Raw genomic sequence first — 26,645 nt, forward strand, 5'->3', positions numbered from 1 at the left:
ACGTCAGTGAATGATGAGAGAGGACTAGGCCTGGAACATTTTATGTTGTGTTTATTATGTTTATATGCGTCAGTCATCCGTGAGGGGCTGCCACTTGTTTTTGTTTTGTTGTTTTGTTTATTTTGTCATTAAACTTTACATTGAAAGTTTGCTGGTTCCCACCTTTTTCTTCCCTGAGCTTGAACTATGTTACAGTGACCACACTTTAACCCTCAGTGGGACATTACACACAAAAGAGATTCTACAAATATGCCACCAATTTGCCGAAACTTTTGGTGTTAGCATGTTGCTAAGCTAACAATACGATACACTAATAAGGCGAGGAAAAGAAAATGTATTCATAAAGCCCATTTCATTCACAATCATAATTCAAAGTGCTTCACATAGTCATATTAAAGAGAAAGAATAAATAATAATAAGCATATATCCCAAATACTGGATAAAATTATTAACTGTAATTTAATCGATTTAATTTAATTAAACTGTTACAACATTTCTACTGATTGAAATATATTTATAATCAATATTTCTCTCACTTCATCTGCCATTTTGGATGGATTTTTAACTAAGCTTATCACAATGCATTATGGGATTGTCTTACCTGTGGAAGATCTATGCTGCGTCCCAATTTGCCTACTTATACTATGCCCTAAAAGTAGGTACTCTTTCTGTAAACAAAAAGTACATACTTTTGAGCGTGTAGCAAAAGAGTAGACAAGCTTTGGAACATACTATCACGTCATACAATTGCGTCTTTGTTCTCTGTCGCATCCTGTCACCGTAAACTGGCCTGTCAATCATCTTACATCCTCCACATTTCATTTAGCTAATTTCTTACCGTATCGGAGAGAAATGCAGTACCACGTTGATCTGCAGTCGCGGGTCTTTCATGTGGAGAACTCTCCTCATATTAATGCATAATGATGCATTTAAAAGTTAATGGCCAATCGGATCTTTATAAAAGTCCACATTGGTATTGCAGATGAAATATAACATGGATAACATTAAATAAATATTTTCTATCAGGTTGAACTGATTATTAAGTCACTCAAACTTCTCAGCGTCAGTCGTGCATATCCGCCATGTTTTGTAGTTTTTTAACACTTTTTACTCATTTGTAGTTCTGAACTGAATCCTCATCCAAAGCGCAATGGGTTGTGGGCAATATTAGCCTTTATAGTGTGCACGGATCCACACTTCGAAAATCTACCGGAAATAGTAGATCATCCGGGGACTTTTGGCATACTCTTTTCAACATACTATGCTTTGGGACACACTTATTTTAATCTCACATACTATTTAGGATGGATAGTATGGACATTGAGATGCAGGGATACAGTATGTGATGCTAGAATGTTAGAAGGCAGCATAATGCAGAATATCCAAACATCTTTAAAACTAGACAAATTTAGGAGCAAAATATTAAGATTTAAATAGGGAAAGAAATGGGCATGGAAAATAAATAGCATTTAATAAATCAAGATATATTCTCTGGAGATAATATCTTAAAGGGATAGTTTACCGAAAAATGAAAATTATCCCATGTTTTGCTCACTTTCAAGCCATCCTAGGTGTATATGACTATCTTCTTTCAGACGAACACAATCAAAGTTATATTAAAATATATCCTGGTTCTTCCAAGATTTATAATGGTAGTGAAGGGGGCGTAAGATTTTGAAGCCCAAAAAAGTGCATCCATCCATCATAAAAGTATCCACACGGCTCCAGGGGGTTAATAATGTCCTTCTATAGAGAAGCAATGGGTTTTTGTAAGAAAAATATCCATATTTAAATCTTTAGAAACTATAATAACTAGCTTCAGGCAGACAGCTGTATGCATCAATTTACGGTGAAAGAGTAACCCCTGAAAATTATACACCTAGGACGGCTTGAGGGTGAGTAAATCATGGGACAATTTTCGTTTTTGGGTGAACTATCCCTTTAAGCACTTTTGTTCTTCAAGTAAATTTATCTTGTTTTAAGAATCTTTAGATATTTTTTTAATGTAAAGCAGGATAAAAATGACTGATTAAGAAAATGATTTTTGCAGTGCGAGCAGCTCATTAGGTTTTGGAGTGGAGCCTTTGTCTCTGTCTCTGTGGGCAGCTGTGTGATTAATGCTGTACATCTGGAGGTCAGAAGAACCAATCACCCATCTGACCCGACCCACACAAATCTTCTACTGATGACAACATCCCTCTCTCTGCCTCTCTCCTCTGTTTATCTCCGTGGTTTTATGTTTGAGATGGAAAGAGAAAGTCATTGGCATCATCATTTTTTAAATTAATATTTGACAGAACATTGTAATCGTGCTACGAAGCAAATCTTGCTTTAAACATTGAAATGAAAGTTACTCGCACATGTCAGTTCTTTAGCCATTTTTTATGAGCTTTTTGTTCATTCTGTGATGCTGGGCGTTAACTGCAGTCAGAGGGAATCAGGAATGTGTGTTATATGCTGAAGACAGTAAGGGAAGCCTTGAGGTTTATTTATACTCATCACTCCAAAATGTTTAAAGAAGTAAGCAGATTAAAGTAGATCTGAAATATTTACAGATTAATTAGAACTAGCAATTAAAATACTGGCATTCACTCATCCTCACATTGTTGTTTTTCATGGCACATATATAGAAATATAGCTCACAGTAACCAGGTTTGTCAAGATCCATAAAAGTAGTCCATAAGAATCATGCTCTATATTCCAAATAATAGCTGCATGTGAGGAATAGGCCGAAATTTAATGCATTATTAACCTTTCAGGAACATATAATATTTCACCCCAAAATTAAAAGAGAAAAAAATGTTGTCTAAAGAAAATCTAACCTATTTTTAGGATCATTATGTTTTTTTGTTGTTGTTTTTTTGCATTGTGACATTCTTTTCATGACAAATGTTTATTTTCATTGTAGTCCTAAAAGTAATGATATATTATTAAAGGTTCAGTGTGTAAATTTTAGCAGCATCTAGCAGTAAGGTTGCTCACCCCTCCCTTTCGAAGTACATAGAGAAGCTACGGTGGCCGTCTGGCCGACACAAGACAAAGATGTCGTCATCTGAGACAGAAGAGAGTAGCCAGTCAAGCAATGAGGTTTCCTCTTACTTCTAACAAAGAATGGTCTCTGCTTCTAATAAACCAGACGACTACTACTACTATTACTACTACTTCTTTGTGCGTATTCAACGTAGTGACGATGCAAGCTGCCTCTAAAAACACAAAAACGATTTAGAAGAAGAGCAACATAGTGACGAAACACACTCTGTAGAGCAGTTTGTCCGTTTAGGGCTTCTGGAGAAATATATCAGCGCAAAATGGTGACCTAACATGTAAGGGGACCCGCGGTGTATAGAAATGGCTCATTCTAAGGTAATAAAAACATAACGGTTCATTATGTAAGGTCTTTATACACCACTGAAAACATTATGTATATTATATTGTAGGGCTGGGCATTGACACAATTTTCACGATTCGATTCGATTTCTATTCACATGCTTGCGATTTGCTCCGTGCTGCCGCTTCTTTTTAACTGAGGTGCTAAAGCGATCTGTCACGTCACATTAAACAGCACCAAAACGGTATTTATTTTTTGAATCTCATAATAAGATGGACGTCATTTGAAATCTGAGACTTTGCTTCATATCAAAAGTAACAAAGCACAAAGATTATTGTGATTTATTGGATGGGAGGCACGCTACATGTTCTGTTCATTCATCAACTGAAAACAGACTACTACACTAATCGATACTTGGGATTTAAGAATCGATATCGGTTCGTAAAAATGAGAATCGATTAAAATCGAGAAATCGATATTGTTTACCCAGCCCTATTATATTGCATTTGTCAATAGATTAAAAAGTTATTAAGTATTCATGTTTATTTACATTTTTAAAAATGAATTATGATAATGTTTTAATATTAAGAACCACCATTTAGAATAAATTACAAAAAGTAAAATATGTTAATACATTTCAGTGGTGAGAATTAGGGGGAAAAAAATAATGGTTCTAAAAATAAGCTTCATAAATTCGTCATATAAAGTATAATTTCTAATTTTTTTTGTATTTTGATTTTGAGACTAAATGTGACCTGGACTTTTTTTTCCCCTTTTGTGTGTGAAATTAACTTAATGTTGATTTGAAGCAAAAGGGGAGGTGAGAGGTTGTCTGTTCAGCAAGTCTGAAGAAACCACAGTCACTGCAGTTATTTTCCCAGTTGTGTGGGAAAATGAAACATTGTAACCATGGAAACTTGCTAGATTACAGGATTCTGTACTTAGGCGTTGAACAGGATGGATCATGTTTGTAGGAGGGTGTGTGAAGCTCTCTCTCTATATATATTTCTCTCTTGCTTTTTTTCCTGTCTTTTTTATGAATAGTTATCAAATCTGCTGGCTGTCCCTCTTTGGCTTTAGTGGGCTATGTAAAACAGAGTAAAAATAAAAAAGTGATTTGCTAATTCTGTGATTTTGCTTGATTTTTACAAAAAAAAAAAATAAATAAATAAAATTTCTTTATTTAACAGTTTCATTTTCTTTAAGAGATGTTTCCGCTACACTATGTGTTTCAGTCTTATTTGCTGAAAGTCTGGTTTGTAAGATTCAGTCAGTGGTCTGAGTTTACTGAGCTGTTTCCTTGGTCACAGATAGCCAGAAGGAAAAAGCGTGAAAAAGACACACACACACATACACACACACACACACACACACACACACACACACACACACACACACACACTCCCCAGCGATGGCATATGGAGGAGTGGTACTGCATATTTCTGTCTGAAACATCTAACCTACATTCGATTTGCTAGTGTGTGTGGTGTGTGTGTGCGTGTTCATGTGAGGCAAAACCATCCTTGCGTGTCATAAATGTGTGTGTGGAGGAGGAGGTCACAGCTATTCCCACACATTAGTTTTATGAATATGTGTGGAAGGAGACGGCATTCCTGCATTACGTGTCTGGGTGCTAGAGTCATTTTTATTCCATTTATATTTTATTTTAGTGACGTCCATTGGTATTTCCACAGACAGAAGACATATATGTATGTATATATATATATATTAGGGATGTAACGGTATACAAACATGACAATTCAGTACGGGTTCGGTACAGCAGAGGAAAGAAAACTTAACATAAAATGTGTGTGTGCATGTTTTTGTGACATATCAGGACACAAATTTGTATAACGACATGGGTATGACATAGGTATTACAAGGAGAAGGTGACTTATGAGGACATTACCCCATGTCCCCATTTTTCAAAAGGCTTATAAATCATACAGAATGACTTTTTTTTTTTTTTTTGAGAAAGTAAAAATGTGCACAGTTTTCTGTGATGGGTAGGTTTAGGTGTAGGGTTGGTGTAGGGTGATAGAAAATACGGTTTGTACAGTATAAAAACCATTACGCCTATGGAATGTCCCCACAATTCACAAAAACATTCATTCATTCTGTCACGTGAGGTGGCTGTAGAGAAGCGCAGAAATAGTCTTTAAGAAAATAGTCACAGAAATAGTCTTTAAAAACTCCAACAGGGAATAAACAAACTCAGCTACTTTAAACTACAACGATACTGGACAATGAAACACAGGAAACTGAGGGCTTAAATACACAGAGGATGACTGACTAAAACAGTACTGGTGTAGAGCTAATTAATAAATAAGCGAACTAACTAGGAACTCAGACAGGTAAAACATTAACGGAACACGGAGAAAATGAAACCAAAGCTAACTACACGTTATGTAAAGTTATTCATTCATTCATTTAATGAACAAGAATATATAATATTTCCCTTATAGTAACTTTTAGCCCTGCTTTACACAAAAAAATAAATAAATAAATAAATAATTAAACAACCATGTCATTTATTTAAAGTGCAATTTTATATTGGTCTAATCTAAAATCATGGTTTCTGGTTTAAACTTGTTTTGATCAGTTTGTCTAAAAGCAAATAAAACTCCCCAGAGAAAAAAATAAAAATAATAATTTAGTTTAAATAGTATTTTAACTAGTCACCAGAGTTTTAAGGTGCTGAACATACTGGCTAGATTTACTGACTGCAGAAATGGATTTTATTATTATTTATTTATTTATTTATTTATTTTTGTCAGTACATAACTGATAATATGATGCATATTTTAAAAATACATATTTATTTTATAGGAAGTAACTTTATTTATAGTATGTACACTAAATTAACAATTGACTATCAAATAGTCTTTTTACTCTGTATGAATAATACTCTGTATGAAAAATAAATATTTTCAAATAATATTAAATCAAGATATAGGGTTTGAACCTAAAAACATAAATATAATTTGAGAAAAACTAACAAATTTGAGTATTTTTTAGGTTGTTTTGTTGTTGTTTTCAGTAGCTGCGTTTCCATTACCCTTTAAATTGCGCAAACTGTAAGTGCGAATTGAAATTACGCTCAATGGAAACATGTGAATTTTGCAAAAACTCCCAAATATCGCAAAAAAGTTTTTACGCTCACATGAGGTGGTTTTTCAGGCAATTCGAAAAAGGAATATTTCGCAAAACTGCAACAGAAACTGTTTTTTCGCATTTACAAGTCACCTGACGTACAGTCACGTCATCATTCTTTAAAGATAGCACAGTTTGTTTGTACAGAAGACGAGACAGGGGGTGCTTTTCTTTTCTTATGCATCTCTTTCCTCGCGCCTCAGCTTCACCCAGTAGATGCAAAGGGAGGATGCAAGAAAAGATAACAAGGACGGGGTAATCAAAGGAAATCTTATTAGTAAATTGGAATATTCTTGATCCCTCGAGCATCACTTCAGAGCGTCATCAGCTGTGCTCGTGCCTCGGACCTGGGGACCCTTATTATTAAAGTTTGACATCTAATACTAATAGCATTAATCGATTAACAATTAATAATTAACATAATAGAAACTAATAGTATTAAATATCTATGCATCTGTGCATCCTCGCTCATTGCTCCTCAGGAAGCTTTCTCACTCCTCGTTCCTCACCTCCTCCCGGTGCATTTATAGAATTAAAATGGCCTTCGAGATTTTTTTTGATCGGTTTCCAGGTCACAGGCTGAAGGATGGAGGAGTGAAGAAATGAGGAAGCATACATTGGAGTATTGAGAAGCACCCAGGGAAGCATATATGAGGGAGAAGGGCTTCCAGAAGCCATGGCAATTATTATTGTCAGCATCCTACCTCCTGTAGTTGGTCTCCATGCCTCTAGAGGCACCCTGTGTTCCCCTCTGCCTTAGTTCTTCCTCGTGTGTCCTTGTTAGCATTATCCAGGTCACCTGTGCCTTATTTCCCCTAGGGTATTTTAGTTGTGTTTTTTCCCCTTGTTCTTCACTTGGTTTTTGAGTCTTGGTTATGCGTTTGCGTTGTTTCACCAAGTCCTTCCAAGCTACCTCAAGTATGGTGTTCTTAGTTATTGATTGTTAATGTTCTCTGGTTTTGTTTTCTTCCCTCGTGGAGTTTTTATTTTCCCATGTGGTTTTTCCATTATCTCTACTGTTGTTAATACCTCTGTCCGAGAAGAACTTTTGTTGGGTATTTTTTTTTTTTTTTTTTTTTTTTTTATTATAAATTTACATTGCCTGGAGTACTGCCTTGAGTGTTTCGTTTGGGTCCAACATTACCGCCTCTGTGGCTAAGTGGTAGATCTCTCAAACCACCACACCAGAGACCTGAGCTCAAGCCTGACTTGTGACAATTACGCTCCAAGTAAAGCTCTCAGAAAGAAGTATCTTTTGGAAAATGACTCCTCGTGAGAGTTTTAGTCACATAACATCGGTTAATGGAAACGCTGTCATTTCGCAATCATTTTTTTATCGACATTTAGGATATATCACAAAGGTTTTGTGCAAATCTGTAATGGAAACGCGGCTAGTGTAACATATAGAGCAATAGGGACATTTCTGAATACACTTGACTCTGAGCACTATTTAGGGAACAGATGTCTCTCTAGCTGGTCAGGGTCAGGGTGATGGGTAGTGTTTAAGGAAGAGGTCAGGGTTCAGAGGTCAAGGGTCAGCTAATAGTAATCTACTATGAGAGTGTGTGTATAGACATCAACAGAGTTCCATAGCAACAAATACACACACTGCACAGGGAAATAAGTCAATATCAAATCAATACATTGTAAACAAATTGAAGTGGTGACAGGTGAAGACAGTATTTTATTCTATGAAACCTATTTCTGTCTCACAGTAAAAAAAAAAAAAAACTGACTTTGTTTCTTGTTATTGTAAAATTATATCTCACAATAGCCCTTTATCTTTTACAATTTTGACTTTATTTAGCATAATTGTGATTTTATATTTCACAAGTGACTTTATAACCATGCCTTTATTTTTTGTAATTGTAATATATCTCACAATATACAGTATGTCACTTTATCTTTTACAATTGTGTCCTTATTTAGCGTAATTGTGACTTTATATATCTAAATTGTAACTTTATTTTTCTAAGTGCAATTTATATTGTGTAATTATTTTTGGTAATTGTAACTTTACATCTCACAATGTCACTTTATCTTTCATAATTGCACCTTTAGCCGAATTTTGACTATATTTTCGAACTGTGACTTTATTACTCATAATTGTGACTATATTTTTTTGTAATTGTGAACTTATATCTCACAATGTGACTTTATTTATTGTAATTGTGAGTTTATTACTCGTAATTGTGACTTTGTATCACAATGTGATGTGACTATATATATCTCACACTGATTTCTTATCACTCTGATCTCTCAAAATAACCTGTTTTATGTTTTACTCCAAGGCTGAAACAGGCATGCATACAATCTAACAGAGAATATTTCTATCTATATCTGTATCTATATTTGATACATCTGTCTTCATTCAGTATGTGTCCCATGCACAGCAGGTTATTATATGTAATTCAGCAATAAAACTTGTAGTCGATAAGATCTCTCTCTTCTGAAATATCATAATGGATGGGAATCATTAGACATCAATACTTATATCTCCAACCTAATGTTTTATTCACTAAAATCAACATATATGTCCCATCTTCATAATTTACTGCCCATTTTTGGTTCATAAATGACTAGCACAAACACCACTTAAACGATAAGGACCCCAAAGCGCACCAACGTGGGGATTAGAGAGATTCAGGCTAAATTCAGTGCTAAAGGTGTGTTCTAATTTAATTGATCAGTCTGACAGCTTGATGCAACATTTGTCAAATTATCTGTTCTTTCGACTCCATCTGAATCCATTAAAGTGCATGTAGAAAAAAGAGGCCCAGCGGGAGGGTAGAATTTAGACTGACTCATACACACTCACACAGTTCCTCCCCGCCTACAATAAAACAGCACACACACACTACACAAGCTTTCCTCAATATCCTACTACCCTCTGCCACAGTCAGCAGCGCACACACATACTGTACAACACCATAAGGCACTTACACTGACATACTCACATACAAACACATAAAGCAGAGCTGAAGGGGCAGAAACAAGCATGAGTAGAATCCCAGAGTGGACAGTGTGTGTGTGTGTGTGTGTGTGTCTGTGTGTGTTAAAACAGCTTGAGTGTGTAGCTTAGATTCAGTCTAACTTAAGGTTGTGTTAGTGTGTTGGAATGCTTAAGACGTCAAAACCATAATGTGAATCATCTCCTGCAGGACTTTAAAAAGTACATGCATTTGTTAGCATAAAATAACAGCTATTTGAATTGAACAACACTAAGTGTTAGATCAGTGTTTTGTCTTGTCTTTTTGGTAAGAACAAAACCTAAAAGTATTGTGGTGGTACCATGGTATAGCGATAGTATCAGGTGGAAATACAATGGTACTTTGGTATATATCATGAATCATCAATATTTTCATATGTTTTCATGCCAAGGTAATTGAAATAACACTACACTTTTAGGGTTTATTAAGGTTTTAAACCTTTTTATGCCAAAATATGATCTCATGTTTGTTTGGAAACCCAAAAATGGTTCAATATACAATCTTTTCACTTTCACTCTTGAAAATAAAAGTACTTTATTGATATTGATGGTTCCATAAAAAAACTTTTTCTTCTATCGCATTGGTTCAGTATGAAATGGTTCTTCTATCGCATTTCTATTAAAAACCTTTATTGTTAAGAATATAGCAACCAACAATTAGGGTTCTTTTCATTAACCTCTAATAAAAAGTTTAAAACATTACAAAAGCTGTCACTAGTGTGGTACCTTTTCAAAAGGTACACTTTTGAACCTCATTTACCCTGAAGGGTGCATATTTGTACCTTAAACGAACATAATATTATCTAAAGTGTTCATATTAGTATGCTAAACAGTACATACTAACTAGTACTAGTACATTTTCAAAGGGTACTGGTCCAGTATCAGATTTTGTACCCTTTTTTTTTTTTTTTTCTGAGAGTGCATGGAACATTTTTGGGGTTCCAAATATGAATCCTTAGTTCAATATAACATAATTTCATCTAAGAGTGTGTGGTACATTTGGAACTTTTTTTGCTACTGTACCAAGTACCAAGTTTTTTCCCTTTGCTTTTTTCCCCACCCTTGTTCTTTGGAAGACAAGTACCGTGGTATTCTTGAAAGTACCTTTGGAGTGACATGCCACGGTACATGATTTTCAGTAGGTAGTACTATGGTTTTACCAACATGATAGTACCATCACTGTACTATACGGGCACTGTGGCACAATGTGTCAATTACCTTGTGTTGTTTCCACATGGCAGGCAGGGGCTTCACGTCATGTTTGCCGTGTTTTCCCTCCTCCAGGCACTGGTAGCATACAGGGGTCTTGCAGCTGACGCAGTACATGTTGTAGTTCTCCGATTCGTGATCCACGCAAGTCGCCTGTTTACGCGCGGAGGCTCCGGTCGGTTGCGCGATCCCCGCCTGTGCCTGAGTCGGCGGCAGCAGCCGGTGCTTGGCCAGCGGTCCGCGGGAAGGGTGGCAGCGCTGCTGGCACGGAGCACAGTAGAACACATCGCACTGCTCGCACATCACCGTGGCGTCCACCGGATTGCGGTCGCACAGCTGGCATTTGACAGAGGCGGCGCGGCTCTGCTGGTAGCGGGACACGATCGCCTCCAGCAGTCGGTTTCGAGGGAATCCCCGGAGCCCCCGCTCGTCCAGGGATACGCTGCGGTGGCACAGCGGGCAGGTGATGGAGCAGTGGCGGTGGACCAGTGCCGGCGGGAACACTCGCACTCCGTTGGGAGACTTCAGGCACGGCGTGTATGAGCCGTAGCCGCTGTCCGTCTCGCTGTACATGCTCATCTTGTCCATATCCAGATAATCATAGTCCGAGGTTCCGGAGCTTCGGTTCTGCGGAGGGGTCTCTCCCTCCGGGGTCTGCACGATGATATTCCGGGCACACGCCAGGCAGACATTATGAGAACACGGTAAAATAATGGGCTCCTTAAAGAGAGAACCGCAAACCGGGCATTTAAGTTCTTCTTCCATCGCGTCCATAAACCCACTCACACGCGCAGCCGTTCAATGAAATCAGAGCAGCACTACCAGACGCGGACAGCTCCGTTACCCGCTCCGCGCATGCGCATTGAGAGAACGATTGTGGGCGTTGTAGTCACTCTGCCGATACCCGCCTCTTCAGTTGAGCTCTTAAAAACTACAACTCCCTTAATTCCGCTAATTAAATGCGGCGAGAAGAATTTGTATTATCGTCCCGTATTCCAGGGTCATGGGTTTGGGGGAAAAAAAGCCTAATTTGCAATTTAAAGAAACCCGTGTGTAAACAACCCCGTCAAAGGAGGACAGGCGTTGTAATTGTGATGGCATCCAAGAGAGGGCTGACCAGTAGCCTATTTCTGTGAGTGGCCGTAAATAATTAGGGCAAGGAATTTATCACAGCGTGCATCGAGCTGCTTACAGTCCATCCTGCCCACACAGTCTAATTACAGCACAGAATTAATGAGCACTTCATCACACATGCATCACCATAATCCTACCACACTGTTATCTGATGATTGACTGGTAATGGGAAAAATATTGCATTCATATAAAAAAATAAATATTGTGCATTTATAGTATTTTTTTTCCCCCTTGAAACAGATAAGGTAAGTTAAAATGAAAGACTTTTCTCATGTACACAAATTACACATAATACATTTATTTATATTTAATTATACTATTTAAAAATTTTAGACTAAATTAGTTTTCATTATGATTGAATGTATGTGTATATATATATATATATATATATATATATACTGAAAAATACACAATCATAATTGCAATATATATATATATATATGTTTACATACACACATACATATACATATATATATATATATATATATATATATATACATATATATATATATATACTGTATATAAATATTTACTGAAAAATACATAATCATAATGAAAACTAATTTAATCTAAACCTTTAAATAATATAATAAAGTAAAATAGTAATATAAAGTAATAGTGGTAATAAATAATTTTTGATAAACTAATGTCCAGTCTAATTGAATCTAATAGTAGAGCAGTACAGAGTATTTGGTTTGACTTCAGGGCAGCGACAGCACACACTATTGTTCTTTCACACACACTTGTGTTGTTCAGAGGCGCGAGACTGATCCGTGAGATTAGGCTGGGGGTCTGCCAAGAGAAAAATGAGCTCTTGTCATAACCCAGAGTGATGCATACCTAAAACACTGGAAAGCCAGCATTCATGTTGTGTGTGTGTCAGTGCAAACCAGACTATATCAAATAATGAAGTTAGATTTTATTGATGCATTAAAGTCTCATGAACATCACACCATTTCCTCGTATTATCATTCTGTCTGTGTCAAGAGGGTTTAAAAAAACAACAAAAACATAATGCAAAAAGATCTTGTGAATATATGATCAAGGATATGCAGTGCGACAGAGAACAGAAACAGCAGTATGAAAGAAAAACAGATGAAAGGGGAATAGTTTTAATAACTCCATGTTATTGTCAAGACTGGCTTTGGGATTTTTTTAACCAAGTCTTACTTTTATTGAACAATTCCCTGTACACCAGGGGGCACTACATTTAAAAGCTTAGACATCTGGAGCACAGGCTAAAGTCAATTCAACATATTCATGTTCAGCTAGTATAAAGGGTTAGATCACCCAAAAATTAAATTTCTATCATTAATTACTCACCCTCATGTCGTTCATCTTCGGAACACAAATTAAGATATTTTTGATGAAATCCAAGATGTTTTTTTATCCTCAATAGAAAGCAATGAAATTACCACATTCAAGGTCCAGAAAAGTAGAAAAAAACATTGTTAAAATAGTCAATGTGACTGCAGTGGTTCAACCTTAATGTTACGAAGCTATGAGAATACTTTTTGTGGCAAAAACAAAACAAAAATAACGACTTTATTCAGCAAATTCGTCTCTCCTGTCAGTCTCGTATACAGAACGCAGTTCAGCGCTTCCAGGTTCTATGTCCGAATGCCGGGTCAGTATTGGCCGGCTCCTGCATCAGCATCACACACGTCATGCTGCTCATGTGACCAGAGCGGGCCAATACTGACCCGGCGTTTGGACATAGAACCTGGAAGCGCTGCAACATAAACAGAATTTATGACGAATTTGTTGAATAGAGTCGTTATTTTTGTTTTGTTTTTGCACACAAAAAGTATTCTCGTCACTTCATAACATTAAGATTGAATCACTGTAGTCACATTGACTATATTAACAATGTTTTTACTACTTTTCTGGACCTTGAATGTGGTAATTTTGTTGCTTTCTATTGAGGATAAATAAAATCTCTTGGATTTCATCAAAAATATCTTAATTTGTGTTTTCCGAAAATGAACGAAGGTCTTGTGGGTTTGGAACAACATGAGGGCGAGTAATTAATGACAAAAAAATTCATTTTTGGGTGAACTAACCCTTGAGCGAGTTTAATGCACCTTGCATTCTTAAACAAAACAATGTCTTTACTAGTTAATAAACACAGTGAAAAGAGAGCAGTAAAAATTAATGTTTTCATCTCTACCTCAGTTTTGATTTGTTTTTTTGCTTGACTGAAATGACAAATGGTTCGAAATGTAATTCTTTATATTTTAACAATATTAATTTTCATTTACTTTAATAATATACAATATACATAAGTTATTAAAGAATCAAAAGCACACTTACTATTATACAATGTAAGTGTTATACAATCACTATTTATTTTTCAATAATGCTTTTTTTTGCCATTTTTTGAAGCTTGATTGTAAGCTTTGAAAATTGTAAGATTTTTTTTTTTTAATTCTCCTTTTGTGTTCCATGTACAACAACATAAAGCTTTGACGTGAAGTCAAGTTAATAATGACAGAATTTTTATTTCCAGTGAACTATTCCTTTAAAGAGTGTGAGAGTTTGGAGTGCATCACGACACAAAAATGAGTCATATGAGTGTACTCAGTGAAATGTGTTGAGATTTGAAGACCTCTGTGGTAGTGCATTAGCAGTCTCATTAATTCACATTCACCCCGTCTCTCTTAAACAACAGACATGGTGCTGTCGGGGTTGACTCTGACAGGCCGAGAGCTCTTCCTCAGATCCTGGAGCTGTTTGGCTGGTTTCCCCACTCCCTCCTCAAACCTCCTCTCCACAACAGGAAGCACCGTCTCATGCAGGAAGGATGCGTTCTGTAGAATGAAGGCTTTTTTCTCTGTCTCCTGCTCGCAGCGCAGGCTGTAGTCCACATGCTGCACCGCCACCAGTATGATCTCCCGCAGGCTCTCCAGAAACACCATGTGCAGCTCTGGGAAGTATAGCTTCAGTCCTTCCTCCAGGAAGGCCATCATCTGCTTGGTGAAGGCCACAATGGTGTAGCTCAGGTTAACCCAGCAGTCTTCGCCTGTATACTGGTCGAAACTGCCTATCCCGCAGCTTCGCATTTCATCTTTGAGTTTTGCCAGAGCTTCAGGAGTCATGAGGTTCATCCTACGCCACATCTCCTCAGAGTTACGATGCCTCGTTGCTTCTATGATGATGTCTTTCTGGCTTTGTAGAGCTGCCCTGATGTCTTTCACAAGCAAAGACTGTAAAATGAAGGTCAGATCCAAGCCGATCTCGCTCAGCTGCTTGCAGTGCTCGCTTGCGAATTTCACGCATTCTGCGGCGGTGGACAAGCTCTCTTTGCTGTCAAACACCTGCTTGCTGAAGGCATCTACGAACATCTTCATCACCGAACGAGACCAGACCACAAAGGCAGAGTAGCAGCCAGTGTTGCCCGCAAAATCCGTCTCAAACTCCCTGGCAGTTTCCAGTAGGCTTGTGAAGAAGATGTTACAGAGCTTCTGGATGTAAAGCAGCGTGGCTCCTTCGATGCGAAGCTGACGGATGGCGGTTTGGACGGCCGCTGCTCTGTTTTTCAAAAAGAGCTCACAGGCCTTCGTGGACTGGCCCAGCCGAATGAGCTGGGATACGGCTCGCCGTGTGGCTTTAGGTCCTCCGCGGAGAGAGCGATCAGGTGAGAGTTCAAACACCAGAACCTCCGTCAGCTGTCGAACGCGCTCATCCACCTTCCCCCTGAGCTCCTTCACCCGTGGGCTCACTGGTTGCTCCTTCAGATATTCGTTTAGTTTATCCAGAAGATCAACAGCACCCTCAAAGTCTCTCTGAGCGATGCACACGTCAAGGTCTTCTGGAAGCTCCTGGATCCATTCGGGACTCAGATCCACCAGCTCCTCTGAATCCAGAGGTTCTTCATCATCAAATGGGTTTGTGGAGACTTCCTGTCTGACTGGGGACGTTGGCACCTCCTCTTCCTTTTTGTGCTTGTCTTTTGCCACTTTGTTTTTCTTTGTTTCCTCCAGGATCTCCAGCCACTCCTTCTTGATTTTGCTGTTCTCAGCTTTGAAGATGCGGCTGTCTGGAAACATGAGGATTTTGAACATGTCTTTCATCGGAGGGTTGTCTTTTACATTTACAACCGCAAAGCTTTCCAGATCATACAATGCATTGTATTTGTATTTCACAGCTCCGCGCCTGTTTGCCAACCAGGTTGCAATTAGCAGGCAATCGTTCATCAGGAACGCATGGACCTTTTGGATCTGCGACATGTTGTCTACGTCATACTCCAAAAGATCACCATTATAGACCAGATATCTGCCTGGGGTTTCCATGATGTTCTTGCATCCCTCCACTTTTTCCAAAAGTGTGGTAAGGGTTCTTTGTTTGACCTCTTCTGTTTCCTTTGGGAAGGCTGTGAGCATCTCTTTGGCTGTTTCATCTTTATCTGTGGACAGGAGAGACTGTGTAATGCTCTCCATTATGCTCTTCTGCTCAGTGAGAATGTGACTGAGCTGATACATCTCACTTTCCAGGTAGGAAATCTCCTTGGCTGTCTCAATAAACTGTCTGTAGTTTTTATAAACATTTTTCTTCAGGTTTTGTGCGGTTTCGTCGGCGAGTGTTTGTATTTTTTGACGGTGTTCTTGTAAATCTCGGTCACCGTCCGACTGCTGCGAGAGCTGCTTCACATACGACTGAGGATCAAAATTAGGGGTTTCCAGCAACTTACGCAAACGATTTCCAGTGTCTGCCATTTTTTGGTTGTTAAGGCTGAAGACAATGTATAAAAGAAACACAAATATGGATATAATTGTTTGAAATCAGTCCGACATTGTAGTACAGCTGCAGAGAGAGAGAGTGCTTCCTCAACAGGAAACGCACGGCACCTCCCCGTAACGTCAGTCACATCACGTGAAGAGCGAACATTTCAAAATACACAACAACAAAGATTTACCCACTTGTAATATGTTTGAATAATTCAATAATAATAACATGTGCATCTCGTAACACGTTGTTGTTTGCATTCAGTGTATTGTACATGCCTTTTGTTGTTGTTGTCCATGTTAATATGCCTATAATAAGTAAACAAATAAATAGTTTGATTAAAAAAACACACATATTCACCATACAAATGTTTTAATTCATACTCTTTATGGCAAATATAGCTCACAAATTTAAAGTATATACATATCTTGAAATATGCCTATTTGAGTAAAACAGCGAGACCAAAAATAAGTGCCGCTTCCTTTGTAGGAAGTGTTTAACAGCGTAAAATGTATAAATTACCCTTGAGGAAATCACCTTCTTGATAAGGACAATATTTGCATAAGACTCCAAATTTCAATATCGGAGTGAATAATTAAATATCAAATTATTAATTCTACTATTTGTTGTTGTTTGTGCAGCTATATCAACTCCGTGCAACTGTTTTGAATAGTCAACATTTTCCATAAGAATAACGTAACCCTGCATTCATTTTTATTTTATTTTAGTAATTCTATTGTATCTGTTTGGATATAGCATGTTGTATATATCCCCTCATATCCCCTATTCGTGCATATAACGTAACATTGTAAAATCTAAAAATAGAAATACATTTCCCAGCATTCCCCACACTGTGTAACTTTATGATTGGCCAACAATTATTTTTTCATAGGTCTCTAGTGGATATGCACTGACAGTATCCTTTCAAAAAATTTTAGACGTTAAGCATTATCGTCACACTCATGAAAGCCTACGATTAGCCCAAACTTTATACAAAACCCTTTAATGTATAAAGCGGAAGTTTCGTTGGTCGTGATTAATGGTTATATGTGGAGGTTTTGTGCTGGTTGATGTTGTCATCCAGTTAATTTATTCTTACTAAAGCAGACTGAAGATGGAGGATGAAGACTTTTTACTCGCTCTTCGTTTACAAGAGCAGTTTGATCAGGAGACATCGGCTGTTGGATGGAGTGATGAAGACTGTCCATCCAGTAAAAGGCGTAAAATTGACTCCTCTGGTCTGATGGATGTGATTCCTTACTCTCAGGCCAGACCAGAGAGACCGCTGTCCATCGTGGATGAGTCGTGGGAGACCCTGGACCCCAATCCAGACATAAGAGCCATGTTCCTGCAGTTTAACGACAAGTTTTTCTGGGGGAAACTCAGCGGTGTGGAGGTGAAGTGGAGTCCGCGGATGACACTGTAAGATTCACAAATGATTCTGTATGATGCTCAGCAAAACTTATAGATAGAAAAACTATAGGTAGATAGATAAATAGACAGGCAGAAAGACAGACAGACAGATAGATAGATAGATAGATATTTAGATAGATAGACAGACAGACAGGTAGATAGATAGTTAGACAGACAGATAAAAAGACATAAATTAATAAATAGATAGACAGACAGATAGATAGATGTTTTTGACTCATGTTAATTACTGGCTAATGTTGGACTTCCTCAGATGTGCTGGTGTTTGCTCTTATGAGGGAAGAGGAGGCTTATGTTCTATTCGTCTCAGTGAACCACTCCTGAAGCTCAGACCCCGAAAAGATCTTGTACAGGTTGGTTAAATGTGACTTTCTTCATTTTTAATGTCAAAATAAAAAATAAAAAAATCTTAACCCAAGCCTATTGTATAATATCTAAGGCCTCTAAACTTTACTTTACTGACAAACCTGTTGCACACAATCTTCTACATGTCGTTTGATTTCTGTCGTCCAATTGATAGTTTATCCTTTTTTTGCAAGAAAAAGGCCTTTTAGCATAATTGTAAAAAAAAAAAAAAAAAAAATGCCACGTCTTTGTGCTGTGAAATCTTTAATGATATTTAAAAAATAATGTAAGAATAACTTTAAAATTGTAATCATAATATTTCAAGATGAATATTTACTGGATTTAAAAAACTTTGATTACTTGATTATCCACACACACATATATATATATAGTATGTATATGTGTGTATGTATATAATATATATAATCTTTTTTTTTTTTTTAAATCATGAGAAAATGTTTGTATCAAGTATGTTACAACATGCTTTTTTCAGAACACATGCTTTTACATCTTTCATCATCACACACACACCCCCTACAATAAACTACTACTACAGTGCTTTGGCTTTAAAACTAAGCATATAAATAATCATCTTACTAAGACATATTGGGATATTGGGATATATATTGGGAGATAAATAGTGACGACTGATTTTTATATGCATTTTATGCAAGTAGTCTGCCATACTGTTATAAAATCTCATTGATTTACCTTACAAGCTATCATAATATCATATTACTTTTTAGCCATATAAATTGCATATTTTTGCTCAGTTTGGGCCTCTGAATAATATTAAGGTGTTATTTTTCCTCCTTGAGTCAATTGTAAACTCCGTATTCTCACTATATCATATGTACTATGGCTATATGAACCATAAAAGCCTGATTGTATCAAATATGATACTCAACATAAAACACATATGCAAACCTTTTTGCATATGCAAAAAATAGATTTATAATATTTCATATGTGAGCCTTTACAGGGTTAATAAATACACGCTTTTGGTCTTATTGTTTACAATGCAACAATGCACCCTAATCTAAAGAAAAAAAAATGCTTTGTTTTTGAAACCTATGTAATTAATCTAATAACTTGTTCCACCTTACAACTTTACCTGAGGAAAATTTAAAATAAAAAAGTGCCCTAAATGTATTTCATGATCAGTTGCAGCTTTATTTTAATGTTACTGTTTCTTTCCACAGACTCTTCTTCATGAGATGATCCACGCTCTTCTCTTTGTGACTCAAAACAACAGAGATCGAGATGGTCACGGACCAGAGTTCTGTAAACACATGGACAGAATCAACCAAGCAAGCGGCACCCACATCACTGTAAGACACGTTTTTGATATTCAGATCAAATAATTAAACAATATCCAGTTGTTAAAGGGTTAGTTCACCCAAAATGAAATTTTTGTTATTAATTACTCACCCTCATGTCGTTCCAAACCCCGTAAGACCTTCTTTCATCTTCGGAACACAAATTAAGATATTTTTGATATCTCCACGGATGTAGAACGACATGAGGGTGAGTAATAAATGACATTATTTTCATCTTTGGGTGAACTAACCCTTTAATGTTATTAAGCGACGAGAATACTTTTTGTGCGCAAAAACAAAAATAATGACTTTATTCAACAATTTCTTCTCTATCCTGTCAGACTTGTATGCAGTGAATGCAGTTCAGCGCTGCCGTATTTACGTCCGAACGCCGGCTTAGTATTGGCCGGCTCCTGTGTCAGCATCACACGCATGCACCGTGGTGCTTCCGTGAACAGCCTCGGTCAATACTGAGCCGGCCTTCGGACTTGTGAAGTCCGAACTGTGTTCGCTGCATTAACTGCATATGAAACTGACAGGGTAGAGAAGAAATTGTTGAATAAAGTAATTATTTTTGCTTTGTTTTTGTGCACAAAAAGTATTCTCATCGCTTCATAACATTAAGGTTGAACCACTGCAGTCACGTTGACTATTTTAACCAGTGCCGATCCTACACTTCTGGGGGCCCTAAGCAAAACTTTGTGAAGGGGCCCCTGTCAGTGCATTCTTAAAAACCCCAAAATTTATAAATATAAAATAAACCAATAATTACAATGGTTTATGCAAGGTGCACCGCCGGTTTTCTATAGCTAATGGAATTAAAACATGAAGGAAACAAGCTGCAAGAAAAAGTATATAAATATATACTTCTGGACCTTGAATGACGGTAATTGTGTTGCTTTCTATGAGGGATACAAAAAACTTGGATTTCATCAAAAAAATATCTTAATTTGTGTTCTGAAGATGAAAGAAGGTCTTACGGGTTTGGAACAACATGAGGGTGAGTAATTAATGACATAAATTTCATTTTTGGGTGAACTAACCCGTCTGAAGTCACGCGTCACAGTTTCCAGGAACAAATGCCCTGTCAGATCCCAACAGCAAACGGTGCCAATATATACTCATGGAGTCACAGTGTGCTGTAGTACTGGCTAAAAATCATGGTCTAACCTTTATGTCCATACCAAAATCTCAGTTGACCAGACAGTGATTCATCTTTTATGAATCGTTAAAATATTTGTGTCCAGGATGCCATGACCCTGAAGACTGCAGTGTAAGCTTAGCTTATACATCTGTATAATATGCTATAAATGAATAGTGTTCATAAATGACTGTTGAGAAAGTATTCTCACTTGAAATGAATTAGAGGTTTGGACTCTATGAACATTAATGACATCAATCTCTGTGCTGTATTGCATCTCTTTTCACAGATATATCACTCGTTTCATGATGAGGTTGACGTGTACAGGCAGCACTGGTGGCGCTGCAATGGACCCTGTCAGAATCGCCGGCCATTCTTTGGTTACGTAAAGCGTGCAATGAACAGACCTCCCTCGCCCAGAGACCCCTGGTGGGCTGAGCACCAAAGGACTTGCGGTGGAACATACACCAAGATCAAAGAGCCAGAGAATTATGGGAAAACAGGCAAAACCGACAAAAAGAAAGACAATAATCCTTCCAATGAGACTTCTAAGGATTCAAGGCCTCCCAGAAGCACAACAGGTGATCCATTCGCTATTACCACATTATTAAACAATGTATAAATGGATTTTTATTCATACAAATGTGCATAGTTTTAAAAAAATAACTCTAAAAAGCAATTTAGACCATCTTTTAGAGCAAATGCTAAATAGAAAAAATATATAGAAAAAAATGAACTTGAACTTTGAACTTTCTGAACTTTTTTTTTTTTTTTCACACAATTTCTACACTACTTCTACTAGAATAATGATTTTTCAAATACGGTTTAAAATTTCAAATAGAGTTGCATTCCCGCCATGCCGTAATTACCATAATTACTAGACGACAACACTAACGTTTAACTCGATGCTGTATTGTATGCTTTGGTAACACTATAAATGCAAAAATGAATCTGGGTTGAATTGAGTAATCAATAGACAAAACCACAATACAACAATAACAGACATAATGCAGATTCCTTATTAAGAAACTTATAGTGTATTTAGCCAGACATTAGATAGTTATTAAACTCTTTACTAACTATTGTATTGTCTTTCTTTTTTTTCTTCTTCTTCTTTTTTTTTCCAGACTCTTGCATTAAAGCCGAAAGTATATTTACCTTAAGTATTTTTACCACTACACCCCGCGGACTGTTGACGTGGTGTATTTTCTGTCATTTGTACAGTCCGCACACCGTCCGTGTGCAGCCAAGTTTTTGTGTTCGCGTGGACAACAGCAAGTGATTTGAGCACTCGAAAAGAATGGTCCACTAGATAGTGTGCGCATGGCCAAGGAGTGTACTTTGAAAGGCCTGGGCGCAGTGCTGAACTGTGCGCAAGACGGAGCGGAACGCAGAAAAGTATACCTGAGATTTAAAGGGATAGTTCACCCAAAAATGATTTTTTCCCATAATGTACTTACCCTCAAGTTGTTCCAAACCTGTATGAGTTTCTTTGTTCTGTTGAACACAAAAGAAGATATTTTAAAGAATATAGGTAACCAAACAGTTGACAGTAGCCATTCGACTTTCATAGTAAGAAAAAAAATACTATGGATGTCAATGTCAACTGTCTGGTTACCAACATTCTCCAAAATATCTTTTGTGTTCAACAGAACAAAGAAACTCATACAGGTTTGGAACAACTCGAGGGTAAGTACATGATGGAAAAAAATCTTTTTTGGGTGAACTATCCCTTTAATTATCCCTTTAATTCCTTATAGGAATTATTAAACAAGTATTTTGACTCACTGTTTCCACATGATGTTACAGAGGTCAGGTTGTACAAGTGGGAGCTCTCAGAAAATTGAAGTTGTACAAGTTGTAATTACAAGACATGAATGCTTTTAAGTCAGAATCTTGTAATTGCAGTAATTCCTACATGCCAGGAACGCACCTCAGGTTTTCTTAACACTCCCCCTGTCCGCCACTGGTCAAATGAACAGATGGTCCCACCCCAAACTAATGCCATTGGTTGAGCCAGTGTTGCTATGTCAGGCTACTTTTTACAAAGAGCATTGTTTTGATAGTGCCACATTGTATGCATTTCTGGACAATCAAATATGTATTTTGTTGCAGGCTCTGGCTCACAAGACATCAGAAATATCATTCCATTCAGTGGGAGAGGGTTTATTCTTGGAGGAAACATGCAGACTTCCACAAACAAGCAGAGTCAGAGTCCTCCCAAAGCTCAACCCGAACCTCTGGTCTCTCCTCCTGACTCTCCACTCCTTCCGAGACTACGGCCCTTTGAGACAAACTTGTTCAAACGAGTCGGCTCAGGTGCATCGAATGTTCCCCGCAAGAAGTCTGTTGGCAATACTAATGCCTTTATCAACGTCAATGGCTCGCCTGTGAGAATTTCCAAAGGCAATGACTTAAGAGGCAAGCAGAGGTCAGTACGAGATCTTTTCCAGGCCATAGTCCTCAAATCTCCAGAGAGAGCAGCCAGTGCTTCCAGTTCCTCCAAGCCTGACACAGAAGCCACGGCAGCAAACCCTGCTAAATGTAATGGACCATCTTCATCTAGTGCCAAAACAAGCCTGATCAATAACCATCATTCATCCACCACCACAGGGCCAAAGCCTGGCTCTACAGAGTCGAACCTCTCCAAATATTTTGGAAGCAGTGCTAAAACAGAATTCCCAGATTCAAAGTCAAAAGCTTTTGGAAGCCCCCAAAAGTCTGCAGCTAGCACACCAGGTTACGTTTCTAAGTTCTTCGGAAGTAACCAAAAACTAGGGTCCGATGCTGCAAGTTCAGGATTCCGAAACACTGGCAGTCCCCAAAGTTCACATACTTCAACTACTTCAGGGTCCAAGCACTTTGGAGGCTCTGGAAAGCCTGAATCCAACTTTCCAAGCCCAAGATCCATTGGCAGCCCCCGGACATCGGGGACTACGCCTTCAGGAGCCAAGAAAAGATCATGGGAAGACCATAACTCTGAACATATCTTTGATTACTTCCAGCGGACAGTCGGTGAGTCTGCCACGTCCGCAGTGCAGCAGAGAGAGAAGGTCGGAGACACCGTTTGGCCTGCAGTCTGGGATCAGCAAGCAAACAATCCTCCAGTCCAAATCACCGTCCACTGCCCTGTGTGCCACATCAAAGTACCTGAGTCGACAATTAATCAACATTTAGATTCCTGTCTGTCATAATCTAGACAATCTAAACATAAAGTAGAAGGCCATAGGGCTTTACTAAAGCTAGGAGAGGTGTTTTCTATGGTATTCCTTTGCTTAAAACTCAGGTATAGCTGTAAATAGAAAGATTATTTTATGTCATAGTGCTGAGAAATTGTCTTCCAATGCAATAACTATATAAGTCACAGCTCTTAAAATAAATGTATGTCTTTAGCAGAACAATAGCTCACAAAACTTCCCACATTTCATTCTGTACTAATCTAATTACTGGCTTAATCTACCTCATTTTTGTAAAAAGAGAGCATTTGCATCATGGCAAGAATGTTGGGCGTGGTCAGCACTGATTGACAGCTTAGTTGAAACTGAGTGAGTGGTTTAAAGAGACGTCACTGTCCTTGTGCGGGTTGATGTCCGCGGTTCACGCTGATTCAGCAGTACTGAATTTTGCACGTGCTGGCTCTCCGCTGTGGGATTTAGATGTGCTTAGCTTTTCTGCCGGATCAGGCTTTGCAAGATCGCTTTCATCTCAGTGTCATCAATAACAGCTCTGTCAGGTTGTCCCATGAGTGGGGGCGGAGCTTGTCCCACCTTCTGCATAAAAAATTCACATATACTTTGTGCCTTAGAGGAATGCACACATTCAAAAATTAACCCCACCCAGATGTGAATATTAAGGTGTGCAGGTTAACACCTCGTGATGTAATAATAGTCATGATGTATTGTTGTGTTTCAAATCCAGCGACCCACCTTAGAGGAAACAATGCCTGATGATGATGTCACGCCGCTCATGTTACACCTAGAACACGCAGATGTTACTTTTGGCGTGGTTCACTTATAGGCCCAAGCGCATAATATTGATTTACCTGCAGGACGCAGTGATTTGTTAAGTGTTTTCATGCTCCAGGCATCGGTGACGTAATTTGTAATGTATGCGTGCGGTTCCAACATGCACTACAGGTTCTGATAAAGGCAAACTGTGATGGTAATGCATCATTCTCTGTTGGGAGTGAAAACTTTGCACAATTTACTGTTGGCCGATTTAGGGCCAGACTTTTTGTTTTAAAAAATGGTTTTATATTGATTTATACTCTATTTTAATATAAAATTGAGAAGTTAATTAAGTGGTTTTAAATGTTTGTGTGTTGTTTTTGTTAAATGTTGATTGGATTTTCTATCGTGTTTTAAACTCAAAATTGTGCCTGATTTAGGTTTGACTGTTGCTTTTGTTAACTTTGTTGTTTAAATAAATGTTCACTTCATTAATTTGGTATCCCTTTGTCTTCTTGAAACACTCTAGATGGTGAAAAATTATATATATATATATATATATATATATATATATTTATACCAAGTTTTACATATGGGCAATTTTGGTACCTTTTGAACTCTGTAACATTTAAAAAATGTATAGACTTGTTTGTAATTTAAGGATGTATTTTTATAGGATAAAGACTTAGGGTGTGGGGTAATTTTGTGAATTGCCCCTAACAGGCAGCTTTCGCGACCAATTGTAAAGACCTTTCGTCACGACTGTTACTCCAACCTGCAGATACCCACACTTGGAAAAACCGCAAGATGCAAGCAGTGGAAAGGAAAAAAAGAAAAGGAAAAAAAACACAAGATTTCAAGACATGTTTTTAAAAGTTACAACAAAAAGTTGAAAAAGTCTAACAAAAGTTTGTAAATATATAATGTGTGTGTGTGTGTATGTATATGTATATGTGTATATATGGGAAAGTTACTTTAAAAGTAATGCATTACAATATTGCGTTACTCCCTAAAAAAAAAGTTAGTTTTTATGGAAAGTAATGTGTTATGTTACTTTTCCATTACTTTTTCTCATCTGGGCTGGGCTGTTCGTTTGTTTGTTTTTGTAACAACAAAAAGTTCAATTTTTGGCAAATGTAAAGGCCCTTTTGCACCAAAAGTGAAAAGAATAAGCCTTTACAGTAGAGGGCGCAGTTCAAACAAACAAGACTTTAAGCTGTGCTGCCATTCTGGAATACAGAAGAATAGATCGCAGGTGAAGAAGTAAACGAGTAAATGTATGCCAGGGTTGCCAGGTTTTCACAACAAAACCCGCCCAATTGATACTCAAAACTAGCCCAAGAGCATTTCAGGGTGGTCTCCTGGTAAAGGGGGGTAAAATCCGCATTTTGGCAGGGTTCCCCTGGTTAAATTCACATTTCAGGGGCTAAATATCATGTTATTTGGGGCCGCTTCAATGCGTGGACATGAAAAAAAAAAACCAGCGGCAACAGTGTAAAAGTAGCCCAATTCCGCAGGAAAACCGCGGACTTGGCAACACTGATGTATGCTCACATTTAGTCTAGAACTAGTCTGGAAGAACCATCATGTTTACACGAGCTGTCAGTCAATAAATACGAAAACAAAGGAACTTGCATTACTTATTTGAAAAAGTAACTCAGATATTTTGAGGTAAATTTAAAAGTAATGCGTAACTTTACTAGTTACTTGAAAAAAGTAATCTGATTACCCCAACACTGCATGCATATATATATATATTTACAAACTTATGTTAGATGCGATTAATCGATTTTAACAGCACTAATTTTAACTTCAGCATTGCAATTTAGAACGACGTGTGAGACGCTGCAAAAGATGCAAGCGCAGTGGTCAAAGACATCCATCTGGCGCATGTTTAAATAGAAAATCAATAGAAAAGTAGCAC

The 26,645-nt window shown here is 37.6% G+C and overlaps 3 protein-coding genes across 6 annotated transcripts in view; 1 reads left to right on the top strand and 2 right to left on the bottom strand.

The window, feature by feature from the left end:
• The window catches only part of LOC127502156 (E3 ubiquitin-protein ligase TRIM9), a 48,163-nt gene extending 36,620 nt beyond the window's left edge, over positions 1 to 11,543 (bottom strand). For 2 of the 4 annotated variants that reach the window (XM_051874778.1, XM_051874775.1), the window contains exon 1: positions 10,689 to 11,542. In XM_051874778.1, coding sequence (XP_051730738.1) covers positions 10,689 to 11,453 — 765 coding nt within the window. In that variant the 5' untranslated portion in view covers positions 11,454 to 11,542. Of the gene's footprint in view, positions 1 to 10,688 lie in introns of all 4 variants that reach the window. The other 2 variants (XM_051874776.1, XM_051874777.1) reach the window with 2 other exon arrangements.
• A 1,169-nt stretch (positions 11,544 to 12,712) lies between these two features.
• exoc8 (exocyst complex component 8) lies at positions 12,713 to 16,680 on the bottom strand. Its single transcript, XM_051874840.1, has one exon. The coding sequence runs from the start codon at positions 16,526 to 16,528 to the stop codon at positions 14,474 to 14,476; it is 2,055 nt and encodes a 684-aa protein (XP_051730800.1). The 5' UTR covers positions 16,529 to 16,680; the 3' UTR covers positions 12,713 to 14,473.
• A 730-nt stretch (positions 16,681 to 17,410) lies between these two features.
• Positions 17,411 to 25,216, top strand: sprtn (SprT-like N-terminal domain). The gene is made up of 5 exons (XM_051874841.1): positions 17,411 to 17,960; positions 18,223 to 18,322; positions 19,517 to 19,645; positions 21,064 to 21,355; positions 22,890 to 25,216. The coding sequence occupies exons 1-5, from the start codon at positions 17,653 to 17,655 to the stop codon at positions 23,966 to 23,968; spliced, it is 1,908 nt and encodes a 635-aa protein (XP_051730801.1). The 5' UTR covers positions 17,411 to 17,652; the 3' UTR covers positions 23,969 to 25,216.
• Positions 25,217 to 26,645: the final 1,429 nt, after the last annotated feature.

This window comes from Ctenopharyngodon idella, chromosome 20, assembly GCF_019924925.1.
Source record: "Ctenopharyngodon idella isolate HZGC_01 chromosome 20, HZGC01, whole genome shotgun sequence".
Classification (NCBI taxonomy): domain Eukaryota; kingdom Metazoa; phylum Chordata; class Actinopteri; order Cypriniformes; family Xenocyprididae; genus Ctenopharyngodon; species Ctenopharyngodon idella.

What these genes read in the sequence shown, in the direction of transcription:
- sprtn (XM_051874841.1), top strand. Translation starts at nt 17,653, where the DNA reads ATGGAGGATGAAGACTTTTTACTCGCTCTTCGTTTACAAGAGCAGTTT. An exon ending in CAAGCGGCACCCACATCACT is followed by an intron (nt 19,646 to 21,063) that starts GTAAGACACGTT and finishes CTCTTTTCACAG; the next exon opens with ATATATCACTCGTTTCATGA. An exon ending in GCCTCCCAGAAGCACAACAG is followed by an intron (nt 21,356 to 22,889) that starts GTGATCCATTCG and finishes ATTTTGTTGCAG; the next exon opens with GCTCTGGCTCACAAGACATC.
- exoc8 (XM_051874840.1), bottom strand. Translation starts at nt 16,528, where the DNA reads ATGGCAGACACTGGAAATCGTTTGCGTAAGTTGCTGGAAACCCCTAAT.